Source organism: Gadus morhua, chromosome 20 (genome assembly GCF_902167405.1).
Source record: "Gadus morhua chromosome 20, gadMor3.0, whole genome shotgun sequence".
NCBI lineage: Eukaryota > Metazoa > Chordata > Actinopteri > Gadiformes > Gadidae > Gadus > Gadus morhua.
This window is the reverse complement of record NC_044067.1, coordinates 11,435,089-11,456,644: the sequence shown is the minus strand read 5'-3', so window position 1 is coordinate 11,456,644 and position 21,556 is coordinate 11,435,089. Positions and strand designations below refer to the sequence as shown.

Here is a 21,556-nt window from a genome sequence, read left to right as displayed (position 1 = left end):
CATTGACATTAAGTGTGTCACATGTAAAAAGCTCAATGCACAAACGCACACGCACACGCACACGACGACGACATCATCTCCCAGCAGTGACAACTCGTAGTTCGAAATTAATTTATGTGCATGAGCATGCATTCAGCGAATGTTTGCTTCCTCCCCCTCGTCACCTCTGGGATTTCAACGGACAGAGAAGCTATAGAAGAAGAAGAGGGTGTGTGTGTGTGTGTGGGGGGGGGGGGGGGGGGGGGGGGCTGAGTGAGAGCTCTCTGTTAGCGGCTGGAGCAGTGCTTAGTAGCTGTAGCACGCCCGACCAGCAGCAGCACCGTCGCTGCTGAACACAGTCGCTCTCCAAGGTGCTGGAACTCAGAAGCGCTAGATTTTCTCTTTCTTCAGCACCGCGCGTGACGACGAGGAAAGAAAAGCCCGAGCGCTTAATCCTCTTTCACGTGACGACCTTCGGACTTAATGAATCGTGCTTCGTGGGTTTTGTTAGATTGTGCTCGTGCCTGCGTGTATGTGTGTGTGTGTGTGTGTGTACGTGTGAGTGTTTTGTCTTTTGATCCTTAACCTCGTCAGAAGCAAGAGCCCTCGGTCCGTGAGTGAGAGGGGGATCACGCCACAAGCACCGTGTGCAGGCGGTCGGGAACCAGGGGTCGATCTTCGTTTTGATTCGTGATTTAATCGTAAACTTTCTTTTATTTATATATATATATATGGTGTTGCCTGCGTGCCATTCAAACTGTGGAAATGTAAGGCAAAGACAGAGGATTTTCCCCAGATTTTCAGGAGAAATTGGAAATATTAAGATGATTGGACGACCGAGAGCCCGAGGAAGACTATAGGATTTACTTAAAGCGCTTCTTTTCCCCCTTCTTTACCCCCACCCTCTTCCCTTTTCCTCCTATATTTCATTTCGTCTATCGTAGGACTAATAAGATTGCATCCAACATACTTTTACGCGGAGAGTACGACTTCTCTTCGACTGGAAAAGGAAACAGCCGGCTCTACAACAGGCTGCTGTTTGAATCTCTTTTTTTTAAGGCTGGACAGACTCAAGTCAGGGGGATTACAACATCTTTCGACGCCAGGCAAAGATAACCACACACACACACACACACACACACACACACACACCTACCCCTATGGATGAAGTATACGGACGCCTAGGGGGAACTGTCTTGATCTGATCCGCACAAGGCGTTTTGGACTCTCTGGTTTCGCGAAAAAAAAAGAAAGAAAGTGGGAACAAGCAATTCTACACGGTGAGTTCGCAGACGAATCCCCCCATCATGTCCTAAAACCTGTAGCGTCGCCGTGCTTCGTGTGGTGCTTTACCATGGGGGAATGCATAACACTGAAAGCATTAATAATCCCAAATAAGAATACAACCCCCCTTCTTCCCTACCGCCTCTCTGCAAGGGACCAAGTATGTCAGCCTAAAGCCTATTGCGCATTTTTACTATATGCAGGTTAAAAAAAATGTGCATTTGGTTAAAAGGGCGTGTTACCCATATGACGAGGCATAGACTTGCAAGGGAATAACCACAACCACAACAGGCTCATGTTGTGTTAGATACCTGTTGGTTTCATGCAGCCTATGTCGAGATTTTAATTAAATCCATGCACATGAGTTGTTAGTGGAGAAGCCATTATTTCGGCTTCACACCGTCGCGTTCATCTTTTATCCAGCACCTAATGATGTCATTTGCTTGCCCAGTGTCATGATCCGTAGTCCACACACACGCGCGTGCACACATGCGTGCCCGCGTCCGCACTTACATACAAGTACGAACGCACGCGCGCGCACAAGCACACACGCACTTTTTTTTTTTAAATGATATAACATCAAATAGTCCGCCCCCCCCCCCCCGCCCCGCCCCCCTACCCCCATACAACAAACATCGCACGTTTGTTGTACTCTGATGTATATTATGCTATGCATTGTTTTCGACTTTCCCCTGATTGCAGAGTCGTCTCTATGGAGCTCAGGACGCCACCGCGGACAACAGGGGCCTAGAATGACAGCCATATGCTCTTGTCGAAGCGCCATATAGCAAATATCGCGGCGAAGTATGGGCCCCCTCTCTGCAGTCCTCTGCGTCGTGTTGCTTGCTGTGAACTCCTGCTCTGCCGCCTCGGTCAACCCAGAGGATTATGCCGCTGACGACGCGGAGCGGACCGCAAACGACAACATCTTCTTCGATGACTATCGAGGGAAAGGATGTGTGGACGACAGCGGCTTTGTGTACAAACTCGGGGAGCGGTTCTTCCCCGGACACTCGAACTGTCCGTGCGTGTGCACAGGGGACGGGCCCGTCTGCGACCAGCCGGAGTGTCCCAAGATACACCCAAAGTGCACCAAAGTTGAACACAATGGTTGCTGCCCCGAGTGCAAGGAGATTAAGAACTTTTGTGAATACCGCGCGAAAACGTACAAGATCCTGGAGGAGTTTAAGGTAAGACGTCATTTGAACATATGATGTGGTCGATATATGGATAACTTCGATCTTATAGTACTGCAGCAATAGGCTACGTACTTGCAGACCAGTCTGACTCTTCAAACACTACAATCAAAGCCATGGAGAGTGTTGTATGCATTTTTACTCGATGCTTCATATTTTAACTACAATAATCTTTAGGGTCCAAGACGTTAAACATATGGATCTGTTTGCTTTGCTTAGCAAATCAATAGATTGAGGCATTGAGTTCAGGTGCAATTATGTAATTTCCTCCTCAGCGGTGAACAATACTTCAACAATTTCTGGTTACTGTTTGAATACTATACTCGTTGGAAAAGGCACTGACATTTAATCATATATAGCCCGTTGGGGCTGTTGACCAAAAGAGCTTGTTAGAACATGCTCATGTCTTGGGCTGAGAGCTAAATATCAATGTAACAATATAAAGCACTACAAGAATGACTACTTTCAGTTTTTCAACACTGCATCGATTCACATAACAATATCCATATTTCATTTCCGGATGCACGCCAGGAAGTTATACAGTTGGTAAAGTCTTGGGTTCACCCACTTCCCACTTGTATCACCTCATTGCAATGCTGTCGTCTAAGACATTATATCATATTATAAAGGAGTAATACAGTTGTATTTGTCATTCAGTGGAAACAACCCAAAACCAACTAAAGACCGCACACATACACACATATTATGGAATGATAATAAACTTCTGTATTCAAAATATGAAAATTCCCCAACAGTTGTGTCAGGATAAGGATATACTTTTGGTGTTTGATTTCCAAAGAAAAGATTCTGGGTTGGATCCCTCAATGTCCTCAACCCTGGGCATCTTTGAGCGAGACTCCTACCACAAATTGCTCTACACAAACACTATTGTCGCTTGGTTTCCCTCTCTGTATTCCCTGGACATCACTTTGGAGCAAAGCATCTCCTAAACAGATAAATGCATTATTTTGATATTGAATCATACACGGCATCACGATTCAAAAGCTATGATGATGAGATTCTTCTCGATTAACAAGCTCACACAACACCGGAAGAGGGCGAGTTCTTTGTCTTTCTGACAAAACAGTGTCACGGTAGCAGTCAAAGGGCACAGCGTTATCGCCCGTTTACAAATGACACTACATGCTTGACAAGTACAGGCTGTGTTTTAAATTGCTGCTGCTGCTGCTGTTGCTGCTGCTGCTGCTGCTGCTGCTGCCACCACTGCTGCCCGGAAGTTGGCCATCTCATATACATTAATTACACATGGATCAGGGCAATGGATGATTGAAATAGAGTGTGTCAAATCATCACAATAACCGGGATACACCCTAGCTCTCTGCTTAATCATGTCTTTTTGTTCATGTTTGAAAATCGGTAAGGAAAACCCGCTCATATGAAAGAGTTCAATTCACTCCTGATTTATATAATTTGTCAGGTTTTGTACCCTCAATGTTAGAGAGAGGAAACATTTGGCCATTTGGGAACCGTATGATCCACAATGCAATTAATGCAGCATAAAGATATAACGGCGCCTAATATGGTCTTGCTATGGGGATTAAGAATTGAATTACTTTTCTTTGGATTTTCTCGTACAATACAAGTCAAATCTTGATATTTCAGCAAACATTAGGTTTATTTATTCAGCATCCTTCAAACAAATGCCCTTTGTAGTTCTTTACAAAGGCAGAAACCTGTTTTGAAAACGTTAAAACAACATTCATTAAAAAAAAAAAAAAAAAAAAAAAAATGTTTCACTTGGAAGCCCCCATAGATTACTTAAAGAAGGCACATGTCAAAATGAAAGTATAAGAAGTTGAAAAATACAAATAATAGTGCAGAGATACATTTGAAAAGATAGCAGAGGTGAACAGAAATGAATTTCTGATTTGAAATAATAAAAGTGTTGAGAGGAAGACCTCACTATTCTTTGGAGATGAATCCAGATCTGTGGTTCATAACATCAAATATGGTTCCCATGCTTGGTTCAAACCATGGGTACAGTGAGCGGTTCGTCACTGAGCACGACACTGGGCTCATAACATAGAAGGCATCACAGAAGTTAACTTTAGGGCTTGAGAAACAATTATTCATATCTTGGTTAACAACGTATCAGGGGTTGTGTTCTAAGGCATTTGTTGAGCATATGTATTCTGTAGAATAGGTTTAGTGTTATAAATTAGGAATACTTTTTTATTCCATTTAAGGGTTAAGAGCACACATAGTGGTTCCTAATTCGAATTATTGTTGGGATGGACTGCAGCTCAAACTTTGATTCTACTTTTTGATGAATCGATTGCTATATTTTCTGGATGTATCATTTAATTAAAGTGTTAGAAATGCCCATCAGTATTAACTACAGCCCAGAGTGATGCGTTAAACGTGCTTCCTTTGCATGAATAATAGTCAAGAAGATTTCAAACAGGGAAATTACTTTTGCATTTCTATGTTTGGTATTTTAACTTTAAAGATGACTTAAACTGTGAAGTAATCATGATTTTTGGGAAATCAAATAGTAGAAATGGATCTTACTTCTTATTGCTCGGACATAAACGTCATAGATGTCTTGGCCTCATTGCGATCACAAGTGTACTTGAGTTAAGTTCAGGTACCATATTTAAATCTTGAAGGGACCGTTTAAATTTGTTTAGAATAGGCTTATCATCGGTAAATCATCAGGACTGTGCATCCCGCTGCCGAATGCTAGGTGGTATGCCTCGTACAAAGTAATTTGAGAGAACCAGCCATCTGCGCTAGCAATTTGGTGGCAATTCTGAATGGTGCGACTCATATTAACTTGAAGGCAAAGAAAGAAATCCACGGTGGGCGATTGCAGAGAATTTTCTTTTTCACCTGTGCACAATTACCACATCCTGTCACTGAGACACATTTAACCACACAAAGCCAAGCCCCATTTTGAACTCAGCAGGCAGATGCCACCAAGCCGTGTTCAGAATATTTTTTCTTTAACAAAGATAACCCGTGGCGATGGACTTGAGCGAAAGTTGGAAGAGATTCATTTTTTGAAAAACCAATCAATTTTGGGTTGCTGTGTAAGGGCCTATTTAGTCAGATGTTCAATTGCAGTGGTAGCCTCCATATCCAGCACAGTGAACTCAAATGCAAATGTCTGAGGGTCAGAGTTTTACCCTCTCACAATCGCGGAGGGACTATTTTTAACTCTAGTCTGCGTGCGTGTGCATGTATATGTGTTTTGTAGATGCGTCCATACACTATCTTTTTGAAATCCCATATCATTTTACTTCAAGAATCAGTTGTATGGTATAGAAAATGGATAGTACTAAGACAGTCATAGTTTCTCTTCAGCTGTTTATAATAATGTTTTGTAACACAGCGATGACAAGATATTGAATTGGTTGTACACAATACTGCGGTCATCTATCATCGTCTATATAGAGGATAGCCAACAGAATCTTCCTGCTCAGGCCTCAGCCTGCCAGTGCATATCTATCCTTCTCTACGTGATCTCTATCATATGGACCTTTTCCACTGACAGTGTGATCGAGGAGTCCTTCCTTTCCAACGCATGCACAAACCATTGTTTAACGGTTCTTGGAAAAGCAAACAACTGTAATTTTGAACAACATTGAAAGAAGGAGAGAATGTTGTGATGAAAAGTACATCAATATTACCTAGAAAAACCTTTGTTTTCATGAAGTTCTCCACACATGCTAAATAAATATATAATAAGAGCCTAGAGTGGTTAATACAAGGAAATACTTTATCATTTTGATTTTGAATCATTTGCTTGATTTCCTTCGGACCACGGGACTGAAGCCTTCTCCTTTACGATTTTTTGACAACCTTTTATTTGGATTTAAACAGATTATTTCTTATTTTTTCCTCCAACCTCACAATCAGCTCTTCAGGAGACACGTGAAAAGACTGGCCTTAGACTTATTAAGGGGTGAGCTCACAGACGACCTCTCCCTGGCTCCGAGTCCTCTCAGGGCCTTTTATCACCTTAGCTGGTAACGACGGGCGAGCTGCTAGTCGCCGCATGAGGCCATAATGATCTTTCCAATGACGCTAAGGACCAGGTGTCCAGTGTGCGTATGAGTGTGTGTGTGCGTGTGCGCGTGTGTTGTGCGTGTCTGTTGGATGAAATAAAAGCCCGGGCGCCGTACAGTGTTCAAAGGAATCAAAGGCTGTCGGTGAGTGTGGGATGCGCGCCCCTATTAAGGGATGGCGACAGGTTAACCTTTTGGTGCAGGCCTGCGTGGCATTTCCTCTGTCACCATCTAGGGCACGTTGCGCAACACTTCCAATTTGCATTTTAATTTGCCAGTAGCAGGTGCGTGTGTGTGTGTGTGTGAGTGTGGGGGGGGGGGGTTGTTGGGTGTGTGTGTTTGTGTGTCTGTCTGTGGGGAGTAGGGGGATGGGCCCTCTCCACACAGAAAACCTGCAAAAACGAAGCATGTGTCTTTTCATGGAACCGTTCTTTTTTTTCGATATTTTTATATAGCAATACCTTTAATCCATTAGCAGCACTCCAAGCATTCCCAACCAACCTCTATCCAGGGGTATTGTACCCGACAAATGCTGAAAGCCCAAAATCACTTCGAACTTGAGAGCGCAGTGATGGCTGTCGTGCCAGCGCTCATCAACATTCACACATAGCAGCTGGATACAGAGCCGCCAATGTGCTGGATCTAATCCTGAAGAAGCATTATGCATAACGACAAGCCAAGGAGAAATCCACTCCTCTAATCTGTACTTAACCAGCGTTAACTTGTCCATTTACAAGTGTCCTTGTCGCAGAGAAACTTTCCCGATTTTCATTTAGTGAGAGATTTTCATACTGGAAGCCATATCCCCAGCCCAGCCCTATATCAGGCAGTGGGAGGCACAGGGGTCTAGTGGAGTGAGGAGTACTTCATTTAGTAATGCCTCATAGATTCGGCCACCACTCAATACAAATTTGACAATGAATCACTCAGTCTATTAATAACTTCAGGGTGTGAATGGTTCCGGGGCAGTGACCAGCCAATAATACGTGTCATGCAAGCAAATTTTATGAATACATATATATTTTTTAGTAAGATGTGTATAATGAAAAATAACATGACAATGAAATATGAGGACGGTTCGTTAACAATAATCACACAAATTGCAGTTTGCATTTAAAACAGAAAGAGAAAAAACAAGTGCGTGTGTGTTTCAGTTCAGAGCAGGGTCAAAAGGATGCTTCATTTCCATTGTCCTATTGAAAACATGTACTGAGGTTTGTGTTGATGATTGTATTCTAAATCGTCACAAACCAAGAGCACATGAAGAGCCCTAATTGTGTATCTGGGTACACTTAAAGGTCTGTTCATACCAGGTTCCTTTGGAGTGATGTCTTATCTGGCGTGTGTTTGGTTCTCCCTTCTGCAAAGACGTTATTACAAACAAGTGAGAATGAAAGGGATTTGTATGATGTGGAGGTAGAGAAACGTAACAAGGAACTCAACAACTTTCCTGCCTTGCACTTCTTGCTTCTGTTTGATGATAAACTAGCTTGAAAAAGTACTCATTTATTAAGAGCAAACAGTGCACACATATTCCTTTGAAAATAACCCAACTGCAAAAAAAAGAGAAGCCGAACCAATTACATTTTGCTGAAACTCCCATAAACCACCGACCAGGAAATGAGCTGATGTAATTATTACACAGAGCGAATTGGCCTTTAACACAGAGCCATTTTAATTTCTGCCGCAAACAGTTATTACATTTTACCACCAAAAGATGGGAGAAAAATGTTGGATTCTATACAGTTCAGTTCAGTTCAATTGAGAAACCCATGGAGAGGTTCAGGCACACACACACACACACAACACGTCACTCAGTGTGATGACTTGTGCCTTACCCTATGCAGAGGTTTGCTTGTCAGAGCCAACAGGCCTCATGTTTGATTGCTTCTATTCCCCCTTCTGTCTTGATTGAAAGGAAACGTCTGAGATTAAATGTGAAGAAAATAGAAGGACAGAAGACGATATGGTCAAAAACAAGATTTAAACCTACGTGTTTTTTTAGGATTTCACATTTGCTTACTTGATAGGTTTGAAAAATAACCATCAAGAACAATCATACCCCAAACTAGGTTGAATGCGGTATTCATATCCTATTAAAAGTTCCCCATTGACATTCCACACATTCAGAAGAACTTCTTAATCTATACCTAATAACAAAATTAGAACTACTTAGTCGTCATTATTCAGCACAACTTTGAATGCTATAGAGACTTGAACTCATGCAGCAGGCCCACTATGCAGAACTTCAGGTGAGAGACGGCAGTCTGGGCAGAATTACGACCTGTTGTCTACCGAAGTGAACTCCTTTGGGAGCGGCTAGATGGAGCTTTCAGAAGAGATTGATTTGTTTCTACAGAGGGCAGTCTACGCATTGTTGATTGGAAACCTTTGCATACACTTTCTCTAAAAGCGTTTGTGTCATTACAGGGCACCTAAAGATCCCATATATAGACCCAGCAGCACCATGATTACCAAAAGAAAGACAAAGGTAATATCCCCTGTTCACCCAGATTCGGGATCCAGTTATTGCCAGTATAACCAGCAGAGTATGCTTTGAGCAGTCAAATGAATGAGGTTTGTGCCTTACAAAGTCCCAGTATAGACAAAACGATGTCAGGGCTGTACTTCAGTACAGTACTCAGTACAGTGATAGGATAAAAGAAAAGTAGTGAAGCACTTTGCAGGGCAGTGCTTGAGTGTCCAGCTCACAGGGCCGGGCCGGGTTGGGACAAAAGCTGACCCAAAATGTCTGCCGACAGCGTGGTCTCGAGTCCCACTTCTTTCACGGTCCCTGACCGAGGCATGAATGATCCTCTTAACGCTAGAGCACACACACAAAGAAGCAATGGATAGCCCTGGGCACCACTGAATGCATGAAAGGGTTTCCATAAATTCCAGAAAAGGTTCATTGAAAGTTGACCTGTGTATCTGTTATTTTTAACCCTGGCACTGTAAAGATGAACATATTCATATATTAAGTGGAGGGACAAAATCATGTGGTCGCACACTGGCAAAGGCTGCCTTGAATAAGAGGCCCTGGCCCCTATTTTTCAGACCTGAATGAAGTAATTTTTTTGTACAGCAAGTATAGTGTGCATGTAGTACAGCATTTTTTTCTTCAATGGATGGTTCTTATAAAGCAAACTAGTTTGAAGAGATGACATCACACTTATTTAGCTGATACTTTTTTCCAAAGCGTTAACAATTGGTGCATCTAACCATGAAGAAACAACCCAAAAACGACAAGAATCATGCAAGTGCATAGAATTAATCATTGAAGCAAACTACTGTTCAACAAAAGATAAAATAACCGAAGTAAAACCTTTATCTCTCAAATGTGGAAGGAGGATATATGTCTGATAAATATTACACACCAGCTACACACTAGACTGCATCAGCATAAGCAAATACATGCAGGCAAACACATTATTGTTGCGGTGCGTTTTTAATAAAAATTTTATTGCATAGTTATTCATTAAAATTATGAGAAATAAAGCTTGATGAATGAATTGATGGGTGTAATCCTTTAGACGTGTTGAAATGTATATGTGGCTGTAAATAAATAAATGAAGCCATGCATGTATTATTACAGGATATGATCATGTAGGAACCCCATGCCTGTCTTGAGTGCAGTAAAGCTTTCATGCAGCCAAATAGTTCAGCTCAGATGTTACCTCTGTTTTCGCACACACAGATCCTTACCACTGCAAATCACCGGCCCCACCCACCTCCTTAAATCTGACAATTACAGCAGTTATTTTCCAGGGTTTAAAAGCGCCTGTCAGTGTGCAGGAGGGCTGGCCTCTTTAGCCAACGTGCTCCACCAATGACCCTGGATCGGCCCACTCGCTGCCCCCCCACACTGGGCCTGTCAACGGGACGTAGGGTTTACAGACTTCTCCATATGCATGAGCAGAGGCCCATCTTGCCTTTGCTTAATTGGCCTAGCGGTGTCCAGGAGATGAGGAGGGTACAATGGGGGGGAGGGGGGGGACGGGGCGGAAGTCTACCGCAGGGATGTAAAACAGAAATGTTAAACAGAAAGAAGATTTTGTATCTGATTGTAGTGAGTGAAAGATCTGTGATGTCGTCCCAGCATGCGGGCTCATCTCCGTCTGTGATTCTTTTTTCGGAGCAAGACATTTAGTTAGGTGTTGAAAAATCTTCCCACAATAACTAAATCACCGGCATGTTTTTCATGAACCTGCTGGCTCCCTTTTCCTCCCTCTTGATGGAGCCTCACGCGCAACGGGATATCAGGGAAAATGTTTTATTCCAGTGTACTCAAATGTACCTCTCTTCCAAGAGGCTTTGAATGGAAGAACCTGTAATGTCACACATTATGAGACCCCACGATTTCAAATGAAAGCATTAAGCGCCTCAGATAGGGGAAGAAAATGGCAAGAAAATAACCCAATGTTTCACACACCAAAACTCCAAAAATGCTGAAATGCATATTTGAAATGTTGGACTGGGCCAAGATATATTATTATATCAGAGTTTAAGATTTTGTATCTCCTGCATGTTTCATCGAACTCCTGACAGATGAAGTTATACATGAGGCCTGTGAGATGACCAACAATGTGGTAGAAAGCCCTTTGCTCTGTTAACTGGTGAGGTGATAGGACTAAGACTAACACTGATTGGGATAAACGGTTGCATAGATACAATTGGACACCAATAGAACAACAGCATCCATAGACTATAGTTGATTAGAAGGCAGACATGGCCTTATTACAAAGAAAAGCATCGCTCTGCTTTGGGAATAACCTTTTGGTCCATCTGTGCTGCAGGGAGGTTTTCTGCAGTGGATTGTCGAGGGCTGTGCTTCAACGTATTTCAAGCTAATGTTTGTTGTGGTGCTAGAGAGAAGATGTAGCCACCAGAATGAGAGGCCATTTTGCATTGCCAGCAGGCTGTGTTCGAGACTCATAAGCCCTTCCGCTAACTTTCTTGTAAAGCAGCCATTTAAACAGCGCTTTCGGTTGTTTTTTCTTTTCATACTTAAATGTCAATTGCCTTAGAAGGGCTTAAATTCAAGTTTCTCTCCATGACCTACAGGCAATGTGTTTGCCCCTGTGCGTGCATGTTGTAATAATGATGTAAATAAAGCTAGAAACCTCCCAAAACAACTTTCACCCGCTACCTAAGGTAGCGCACTGAACACAGGCAGCGTATTCCAAATGTTCAAAACCAGGCAGTATTGAGTCTGCCATGCAACAGCTTAGTCTCAATGTGTCCAAATGTAGATTTGGTTTCTCTTTACCAATTATCTTGGCTAGTGTTATTCCATAAGATACCACCTCCGACATCATTATTCCTTTTAGGGTAAACAGATAACAGTACATTGAGTATTAATCCCGCATTTATCCGCTGTGCTCTGTCTTTCTATAATGTGCTTCTGTGTAACGAATGCTGAATTATAAATAATCAAATAATGAAATCACAAAACCATGTACACTTCGAAAGCATAGTTGTACAGGCCTACTTACGACATCCTTTAGAATTGACTAATGGATTCTGGTTTGTAGCCGGTCCTTTCAAGACAGATTCATTTGAATATTGCAGCTTGCCATGGCATACGTGTGACCTAATCACCTGCTACCGGGCTTGGTGTCACAATATGTGCATTTGATGATGACTAAATGATCAGATTAACCTATGATTTTTGGCCCTACACAGTGGACACTATTATAACTTAAAGATTATGGGAAAATCTGTGAACAACAGTGTATATATTTTTCAACTGCATGTCAATCTTTCAGCATTTAGGTTAACGTCCTTTAAAGGTTCTTTGATGAGAGCCGAATAACATGCACCAGCACAGTGGGAAATATATCTTCCATCAGCCTCTTGCAGCGCTGCCAAGAGAACACTGTGGTTTGAGACTGCAGCAGAATGTATACTATCCCTGCGTTGCTGACCACATTCCATGGAGTTTGAACCAAAGCCTAGAGCTATACTTTGCATGAGTGAAGCCACGTCGATAGCAACCGATCTGTGATGTGCCGAACAGAAAAGGCACGCAGGCAAGCAAGGATGACGCAAACCGAGCTGTGATGTGCCGAACAGAAAAGGCACGCAGGCCAGCGAGGATGACGACAATCATAATCCGTCAAATTACCTGTGTTACAGCGCCAGTGACGACAACGTTGAGTCATCCATAACCTTAATGTGCGGTCTCTTTCCCCGTCCTCCCCTCCTGCTCCCTTTCCCCTCCCTTTCCCAGCCTTCGCCCTGCGAGTGGTGCCGCTGTGAGCCAAACAATGAGGTTCACTGTGTGGTGTCGGACTGCGCCGTGCCCGAGTGCGTCAACCCCGTGTACGAGCCGGAGCAGTGCTGCCCCATCTGTAAAAACGGTAAGAGACTCACAGACTTTTCCGCCGCAACCACCAGTTACGCACATTCTCAAAACGTCATTAACATTTTATTAAACTACCGGTGTCACATTTATCAGAGGTAGCGCCGTTTCATGGCCGCGCCTTTGGAGGATGAGGATGTAATTGATGTTTTATGAATTAAAATCATTACCTCGGGCCTGCCGGCCACTAATGAGCAGTACTTGCTTTAATTATAAATGACACGCTAAGCAGGGTAAACATTGGCCCATTGATTGAGGCCATGGTGGTATGGTTCTAATGGGCCCCCTGAGAACTGTATCTCCCAGTGCCCCCTACGCCCTTGCCACACACAGCCAATCCTCAAATTAGAATTATAGGATTTCGATGGCTCATTGGCTGGTTAGAAGAGATGGGCGGGAGTCTTTGTCCCCGGCCACCACAAATCCTGTGGGAGGGAAAGAGCTTTACGGACTCAAGAGACCGAAGCCTCCTTACTGATGTCCTTGATCATCCGTGATCTCCCCAAGCGGACGAACTGAATGGTAGAATGATTGCCTGAGCGTAACATCACCTAGACAAAGAATCCACGTTGCCACACAAACAATGCTGCAGTGAGTTCCTCCTTGTGTCTCATTCCGACGCAATTATAATGCAACACCGGTTGCTTTTCATTGTCTGTAGAGTCGAAGGTGGATTATGTTCTTCATGCTTCACAGTAGTCATTGACCTATATTATCTGTCTTGAGGATAGAAGAACAGGAATCAGGGCGGTCATACTGAGGAAGATGGCAACCATCCATGTCACCACGGACACTCACACATTCCTGGACGTTTTCTTGCACCCCCCTCCCCTCACACACACACACACACACACACACACACACACACACACACACACACACACGCCAGAAACATCTGGATGTGAGGAGCTAATCCAGTGCGACAGTACACGGTGACACCCTTTCAGCAATGCCATTTCAGGGGAAGGCCTATTGTCTCTAGGGCTCCCCAACAGAGCATATCTTAGCTGCTCTGCTCTGAGGTGGATGGCTGTGGATGTACAGTACATGCTTTCTCCACACGCTCTCAGGCGAGGACAGAGTGACTAGACTCGGTCTGCAGGAAGACAATTCAAGGACCTCCAGAGTTGTATTTCTCTTTCTCTCCTTACCCAACATGTTCCTGGAGAGGAGCAGGTAGGCTCCTGGTTCTGAAGGGGTGTTTACTCTCACTGAACCCCTTGGAGGAGCTCCTCCATGCCTCGTCAGACAAAGCTAACCGAGCCATCTTGACGGAACCGAGAGAGACCTCGGGGACCACGAGAACTGCAGCAGTCATGTGTATCATTCATTATGTGAATACATTGGGGGGGTAGTTAAAACGTTTCAAATGATGTCAACCCCCCTTGAATCTTATGATAACAGAGAATGCGTAGTTGGGCTAAAAATGGATGGGTCTTTTGGGTGGGTGGGGGGGTTGAATTATTTATAGAGCTGTCAGGCCTCCCACATCTGAGGGTTCATCAGCACGACATTGTGACAGACTGTCATGTGGGGAAGGTTGAGTCAGGTAACTTATTAACTTTGACAGCTTGGACAGCTTTTTACGGACACGCGGCAGCGAGGGGCACGATTGAATGCGTGTGCCAGGTAAATTTACAGCCTTGCACTTCCATCACGTTCATCATGACAAGAACCAACTTCATTTCAGGCAAATTTATATCTAATGAGGCAACTCGAGGTGCACTCACTGTGAAATGTTCTGCAAAGTTTCATCATAATGACCTTGTTGAACTCTGCATCTTTGACATGCCATTTGGAGACTGGCATTGTCCTTTGAGGGGTGTCAATGTGCCCTTTCAGCTGTGATGCATGTCCTTGTGGTTCTCCAGGTCCCAGACCGATTTGGCTGTAAACAATCACATATGGCAGCCACTGCCATATGTGATTGGCAGGTCAGCCCTGTCCCTCAGCCGCCGACACCCGGCTCTGCTCTGTAACCTGTGCCAGCTGTCCGGGGACACATCAATGAGAGCATGGACCTGGCAAGCGCTCACAATGTCTCCTCTAAAGCCAGAATCTAATGGCTTTCATCGTTGATGAATGTAGCCCCCCATAACAGGGGGTATTAATAGCAGGATTGTTCACTATGAAGCAAAGTAAAAGCCCTTTCTGTTCAGAGAGCTCTTTGCAGGACCTTCAGTGCTCTCTTTAATGAAGGTCCTCTGGGGCTGCAGAGATCCCGGCTGAATGTTTTCCTGAATGCCATGCTCTTCATGCAAAGCTTCAACCTGAGACCACATCCTAGAGCAAGAACAGGGATAGGGCTGAGCTGCCCCTCACAAATTGACGCTGCATTGACCCTAGTTGTTGTTTTTTCATTGAAAGGGTTACTCTATAAAGCAACCTCCAATATAAATTGGCGTTCGCCTGTTCTACCCAGATTCAGAAGAGTTGTTTAATTTCGCATTCATCATTGTGATACCAGAAGGGGAGCTCGCTGCTTTTGTTACATTTACAGTTATAGTAGCCTAGCTCCTTTTCACGCGAGGGGAATGACTTCCAATTTGTTCCGAGTAGTTAAGTATTCAAACAGAGTGTGAGTTACAACCCAACTACATTGTAGTTCTTCTACAAAGACACAAATATATGATCAGTTGCTTCTGGTTGGGTAGTCTGTGCGGAGGGTCACCTTTGTTGACGCATCACAGATAATCACAGACAATTAATCACGGCGCCGAAAATAGTGCCGATTTATCTATGTGTCCGTAGACAAACTGGACAAACAATCTTGGGAAGACGGCAATGTACTGATATCTCTGCGTATGTCATAGTCTCAACGGCCATAGTGACAGCGAGCAATCCCTCTAGAAAGTAATAAATCCAGCCCAGTAATTATGTGAACGTTAATGAATGAAGCCTATGACCCTGATGAGAACTTTGAGAGTTTAGTCAACGTCATTATCATCATCGAGCGTTAGAGCTGGCTGGACTTAGAAGGCTCGACTTCAGGGAGCAATCCAAATTCAATGACCGCTTGCACCGGTTGAATGATTAAAACAAGGGCAAATGCCTGACGGCCCATGAGGATCCACCTCTCGGGAGTTAGCCAATGAATGCAATGTTCAAAATCCTAGTAAGTCGATGACATTTCAAATGAAATATAGTGGCCCAAAAAAAGCCATAAGGCCCAAAAAAGACCATCAAAATGGTGTTTCAGTATTGGCGAAAGTATTACAGGTTTTTCGTTTGTCGTGTAGATGTTCTATAACATACCCAAGATAAGGTACTTATATGAATTGCTTTTCAATTGCATGATATATGCTACAATCATAAACAGAGTAACTGCAAAGTATTTGGCAAAAAAGTATGTGTTTTTGACATCCACAAAATTAAACTGCCAGATATAATTGGAACTCTCGATGTCAACAACAGAGATACATATTCAAATCTGTGTATGTGCCGACTCCTCATGTAGCTCGTAGAATCGCCAATTAGTCTTACGTGCCACATCGTTTGCTTGCTAAGCTCAATAGCTGGTCGGAAAGATCTGGCTTGCTTACAAAGATGGAACATTTTACAGTAATGGTTGACTGGATATATCATAAAGGCTGATAGATAAAAACAGAACATCAAACTGCATCACTTCCAGGGCTCTCCATTTCTTTGTTTTTCAAACAACTGGTTTTGGAAAGACACTTTTTTTACCTTTTAAAAATTAAAAAATGGTCTTTTTAATTGGATTTGTAAGTATTCAGACTTATTTGCTTTTCAATGTTCGTCTGATGAATTTCGTTTCATAGCAAGTGTGTTTTTGAATAGTATATTCAAAGGATAATATGATATAGTGGGGTGATTTTGTAGTTGATATATCCCCTTCCCAGCTGCTTAATCATGGAAATACAATTGATAAAAATGATGAGGACATGACAGTTGGTATTCACTGAAAGTCATTAGGCAAAAACCAGTCTCACGAATGACTAAATTGCACAGTAATATAAGAACATATTTTTTCAATCTAATCATGGATCTTTAAGATTCACATGAGTTAATTACATTTCAGAAGTGGAGTATGATATGGAGTGTGCATGCGCAGAGAGGCAGGGCAAAAGAATGTCTTTTAGAAGCCTTTTCGTGCAGTGATTAACACTGTCCTCAGCTATTAAAACCACTTTTCTCTATCTGGGTGTATCTGTCTCTCTTCTTTGCTCTTGCTCTATTGCCCTCCATCCCTCTTCCTCGCTCTCTTTCTCTCTCCCTCTCTCTCTCATGCTCTCTCTCTCGCCCTCTCTCTCTCGTGCCCTCTCCCTCTATCTCCCTCTCTCTCGTGCTCTCTCCCTCTCCCCTCCTCTGTACTCCAGCCTCATTGCACTAACAGCCAGGCCGGTGCCTGGCAGCCTCCTTCTATTCGGCATGCATTAGAATGCAAAGCGCTCGGTGGCGAGGGAGAAAGGGAGACTGACAAAAACGCTTTAGTGTTGCGAAAACAAGCCCATCGGTGCACGCCCGTGAAAAGATCCATGCGTTTCCCTTGACCCCCCCTCCTTCCCCCTTAACTCCCCACGGCTCCCCGCAGCATTAGCTTTTACACTCTTTCGAGGAAGGAAAAAAAAGATAGCGAAACTTCCCAGGAGACACTCGTTCCTTCCCTTTTTTTGATGCCTTGTTTCACACATGCCTGTCTCACGCTCACTGTTTCCCTCCGTCTCTCTCTCGTCATTCCCTATTTCCCCATGGGACAGGTCCAAACTGCTTTGCTGGAACCACGATCATCCCTGCAGGGATCGAAGTGAAGGTGGACGACTGCACCATCTGCCGATGCCACAACGGGGACTGGTGGAAGCCGGCGCAGTGCTTGCGGCGGGAGTGCCTCAACGGCCAATCGTTGTCATAGAGACTACTCCACCAGAGACAACAGAGGCGAAGCTCGGGCGAAGGACCTACCTACTGCACCATTTTCAAAAAAAGAGATGATTGACAGCATAGGAGCACAATTCCCCAAGCAAAAGGCTGAAACTGCTGAGCAGCCGAGATGTGCTCTCGCAAAAAAGTTTTGCATCCCGACAAATCAGGCCGCTGAAAAGGAAGATGGAACTTTGTTTCGGAGACTCTTTTCACCTGCCAAGTTAGCTGTTCTATATATTTTTCAGTCCAATTGCTGCGCTCACGCAAAATGACTTCTATATATTGTGTTCCATGGACTCATTCCTGACCACTGGCACTGTTGAATTGCCGAGTTGATTCATTCTTTGTGTATGCCATCTGCCTGTTGTAGCCGTCACAAATCACAGGCGTTGTAAAAAAGAAAAAAAGAAATTCTGATGGCAGGAAGCAGACAGGAAGCACAGCGTGTATGACACTTTTTTGACACTGATGAGAGATCTGCAAAGCTGCACCCACAATTCACAGCTTTGCTTGAGGATCTTGTTTACAATGTGCACCCCATATACACAAGCAAACTGTTTTCCTAATATGACATGTGTTGTTTTTTTTCAGTTCTGGCAGGATCTCTCCCACCCACTCCCAAGAAAGCACTGTCAGTTTGCTGTAAGGCTATCAAACTGATATCTAGCAATGATAGTGTGGTTTCCAGCACAGACGCAGTGTAACTACAGTGTGGACACTGCAACTCAGTGGAATTTTGTCAAGCTGACACGGACAGATGTAGCAGACGTTGGGTTTACCCGGTGTAATGATGTAACTATTAAAAAGAGGAAGAGCATAAATTCAACCCACACACAAGGTCAAGCCTTTTTTATTTTTTTCAATTCCCTCGAAACCTATACGTACAGTATTATTTCTACCGTTACAATTCCCCAGACTATACCGACTTCAACTCTGGTGAAGGAGACAGCCTCTGTTTTTTTTGAAAGGTTTCAATGCAGAACCAAAAACGAAATACTGTACGTGAATTTACAAGCGCACAATTCAACAACCACCCAGGTACCCACACACCAAACCCTCGCCCATCAACCCTGCTTTTTTCAAAGCATTGATGCCAGGCCCATGAATAGATAGTCACCACGAGCAGCTGGTCGCCCCTTCTGCGACAGATTGGCCAACAGATTCCCTCTTGTGTTGTCAACTCCTCCTCATCCTCCTCCTCCTCTCCACCTCCATCACATCTGCACAGAGCAGAAGGTTCAGCCGGGGTCCGTGGCCCACACTGGGGGCCAAGAGGGGATGAGCGTTTGGGCCTTGATAGATGGGCGACTTGAGTAAAAGGCCTCAAACTGTAGACCAGACAGCTCAGTCTCTTTTTCTTTTTTTCTCTCAGCCATGGAAGTCTTAACTTGAGAAAAGATGATTTCAAGTAAGTTCATGCCATTCATCAGGGAAACATTTTTGTCCATTTCCAGAAATTCTTTTCCCATTAACCTTTTAGACCCGGCTGCTGGCTCATGATGGATGGTCTCGTTAACAGCGGCTCCAAGCCGGCCGTAATGAGACAGCCATGGACATGGGATGCAGACCCCTGACTCAAGAATAGACGGAATAATACATTTGCTTGAAAACGATCTGCATTCTACACACCTGCAGCTTTGCCATGTGCAGACAAAGCTTGTGCAGACGCTGACACATTAAGATATGCTACTTTCAGATGAGGGATGGAAGTGTGGGTCATTTCCATCATTAACGTCAGATGATTAGGTTGACTCACCTCTGATGACTGATCCCATCTGGCCAAGGTACCATAATGTATGCAGACTGACACGACACAAAGCTAACCCTTGTGTCGATCATTTTATTTACAGTGACTGGCATCAAAAACATGTTGGAGCCCATACCCTGTGTGTCTTATTCATATGATTAACATTGGATGGTATGGAATAAACGTGAATAAGATTGAGAAAGACAGAGGGAAGTTCAAATGAGTTCCGGATAAGGAGACTCAAAGGAGTTGCCGCCACCAAAGATGCCTTCTTGCTACCGTTCTACACGAGATCTTTGTACAAACAAAAACAGACAAAACCCCCTCTCTTTTCTTAGTGTGAGTAAGTGCACTGTACTGTCTGCAACAATGCATCACCAGGAGCTAGCTAGCCTGTCACCGCTTTGAACAGCAAACCCCAGCAGGAGCCGTTACAGGGTGTTATATTCTTAGCCCTTTGACTAAAGTAAAAGTGTTCAATGATTATCTTCTTAAAAAAAATTCCAACAGATACAGCAAGGTCAAAAGGTTTGCACTTTTTAGAAGTCTAGCGATTAGAATTGCAGTCTCCTTCTGTGGTTTTAGTGACAGGGACACCGGAGAAGCAGTGCATTTTTTAACATTTCTGGTGTGATTAGTGTCAAGGCAAGCCATTATCAGTACTCCGTTCCGGTGTGCACATCCCCACAACAAAGTGGAGAGGTCGGAAGTAAAAAGAGTAAAAGCTAAATAAATATTTCCAGACTTCAAAACCCTTCATACGAACAGGAAAGTATAGTTGTATATTTATGACAGATATTTCCACTGACAAAGATCAAATCTCCCCTCATGCTTGACTCAACACAGAGCCGACGGTACAAAGGTTGATTTCCCTCGGTATAGGAAAGAACGCGTTGGGAGATCGGGCTAGTGTCGCAAAGCGTTTCCTTTCACTTGCTGTTCCCAAAGTATAAGCAACCATGAGGCCTGTGGCTAAGAAATAAATAGGAGTAGCAGAGAAAAGGTTAAGAGTTTACCTTTTTTCCTTGAAAGGTACACAAAGCTGCAGAGTTTCAGGGAAAGAACCATGCCTTTTTTTCTTTTCTTTTTTCTCATTTCCTGGCAAATATCAAATCTTTGAGTTTCTCTGAATGTCTCGGAAATGGAAATGATCTGCTCCTAATTTCATACACAGGCTTGTACATGGGCATTTTGTAAAGGTGTTCCATACTCTCTTTTCAAGTGACACCAACTTACTGTAGTTTGAAACTATATGAACTACATGATAAAAAAAATGAAAAACCGAAAAAAATACTGTTATTTAACATGTGCCTGAAAACCAGATTGAGAGTACTATGTTAAATAAGGAGAAAGAATCACTGTTATTATATATTACAATCAATCAGTTGTATTTATTTATATTTTGGACACCTTGGGTCTGTTGCTCATACTACCATTTTGTGTAAATGCAGAACTTTATATTCATAAATAAGCAAGGGTTTGGCTGTTAAAACACACATACAAATACACACGCACATATGCCCGCACCCTCCCACATAAAAAGCTGGGGTTAATCAATAGTTCAAAGAAAAAATATGGAAATTATAAATTGTAATGGTTCACCAAACCTAAGCGTGCCATATGTTGTGTATATGTAAATATATCCAAATGTATCATGTGTATTATGAATTCTGAGGTGGAAAGAAAACTGTGTATTATTTATGGAGACAAACACTATTTTGTTAAATAGAATTGAAAAGAAGTGTTATTCAGCGAAATGGGTGGATGTCTTTCTTTACCCTGTGTGTGCGTGTGTGTGTGTGTGAGTATGTGTGCATACACATAAACAAAACACTTAACAACACAAAAGCTGCTGGACATGAAGTAAGAATTTTTTTAACATGTAGCGCTATCCTAGTGACTAAAGGAAGAGTCTGCAGTGCAGAAAGAAAACAACCAACAACAAATACTGCACAAGTGGGCAATTCTTCTCTGCTGACTGCAGAGGCATTCCTGGCATCTCAATGCACAGGAGTGTCTGCGCACAAGGCCGTCTGTAATGCATACCGCCACCCAGATACCGGACAGCCAA

At 43.3% G+C, this 21,556-nt stretch overlaps 1 protein-coding gene across 1 annotated transcript; it reads left to right on the top strand.

Annotated features, from left to right (window-relative positions):
* Window positions 1-280: 280 nt before the first annotated feature.
* Window positions 281-21,237, top strand: vwc2l (von Willebrand factor C domain containing 2 like). Its single transcript, XM_030343522.1, has 4 exons — window positions 281-1,259; window positions 1,966-2,453; window positions 12,723-12,852; window positions 17,576-21,237. Exons 2-4 carry the CDS (start codon window positions 2,070-2,072, stop codon window positions 17,725-17,727), a joined length of 666 nt encoding a protein of 221 aa, XP_030199382.1. The 5' UTR covers window positions 281-1,259; window positions 1,966-2,069; the 3' UTR covers window positions 17,728-21,237.
* Window positions 21,238-21,556: the final 319 nt, after the last annotated feature.

Excerpts from the sequence above, each read along its gene's own strand:
- vwc2l (XM_030343522.1), top strand. The coding sequence starts at position 2,070 with ATGGGCCCCCTCTCTGCAGTCCTCTGCGTCGTGTTGCTTGCTGTGAAC. Across the intron at positions 2,454-12,722 it reads AGATCCTGGAGGAGTTTAAG|CCTTCGCCCTGCGAGTGGTG; the intron begins GTAAGACGTCAT and ends TCCCTTTCCCAG. Across the intron at positions 12,853-17,575 it reads CTGCCCCATCTGTAAAAACG|GTCCAAACTGCTTTGCTGGA; the intron begins GTAAGAGACTCA and ends CCCATGGGACAG.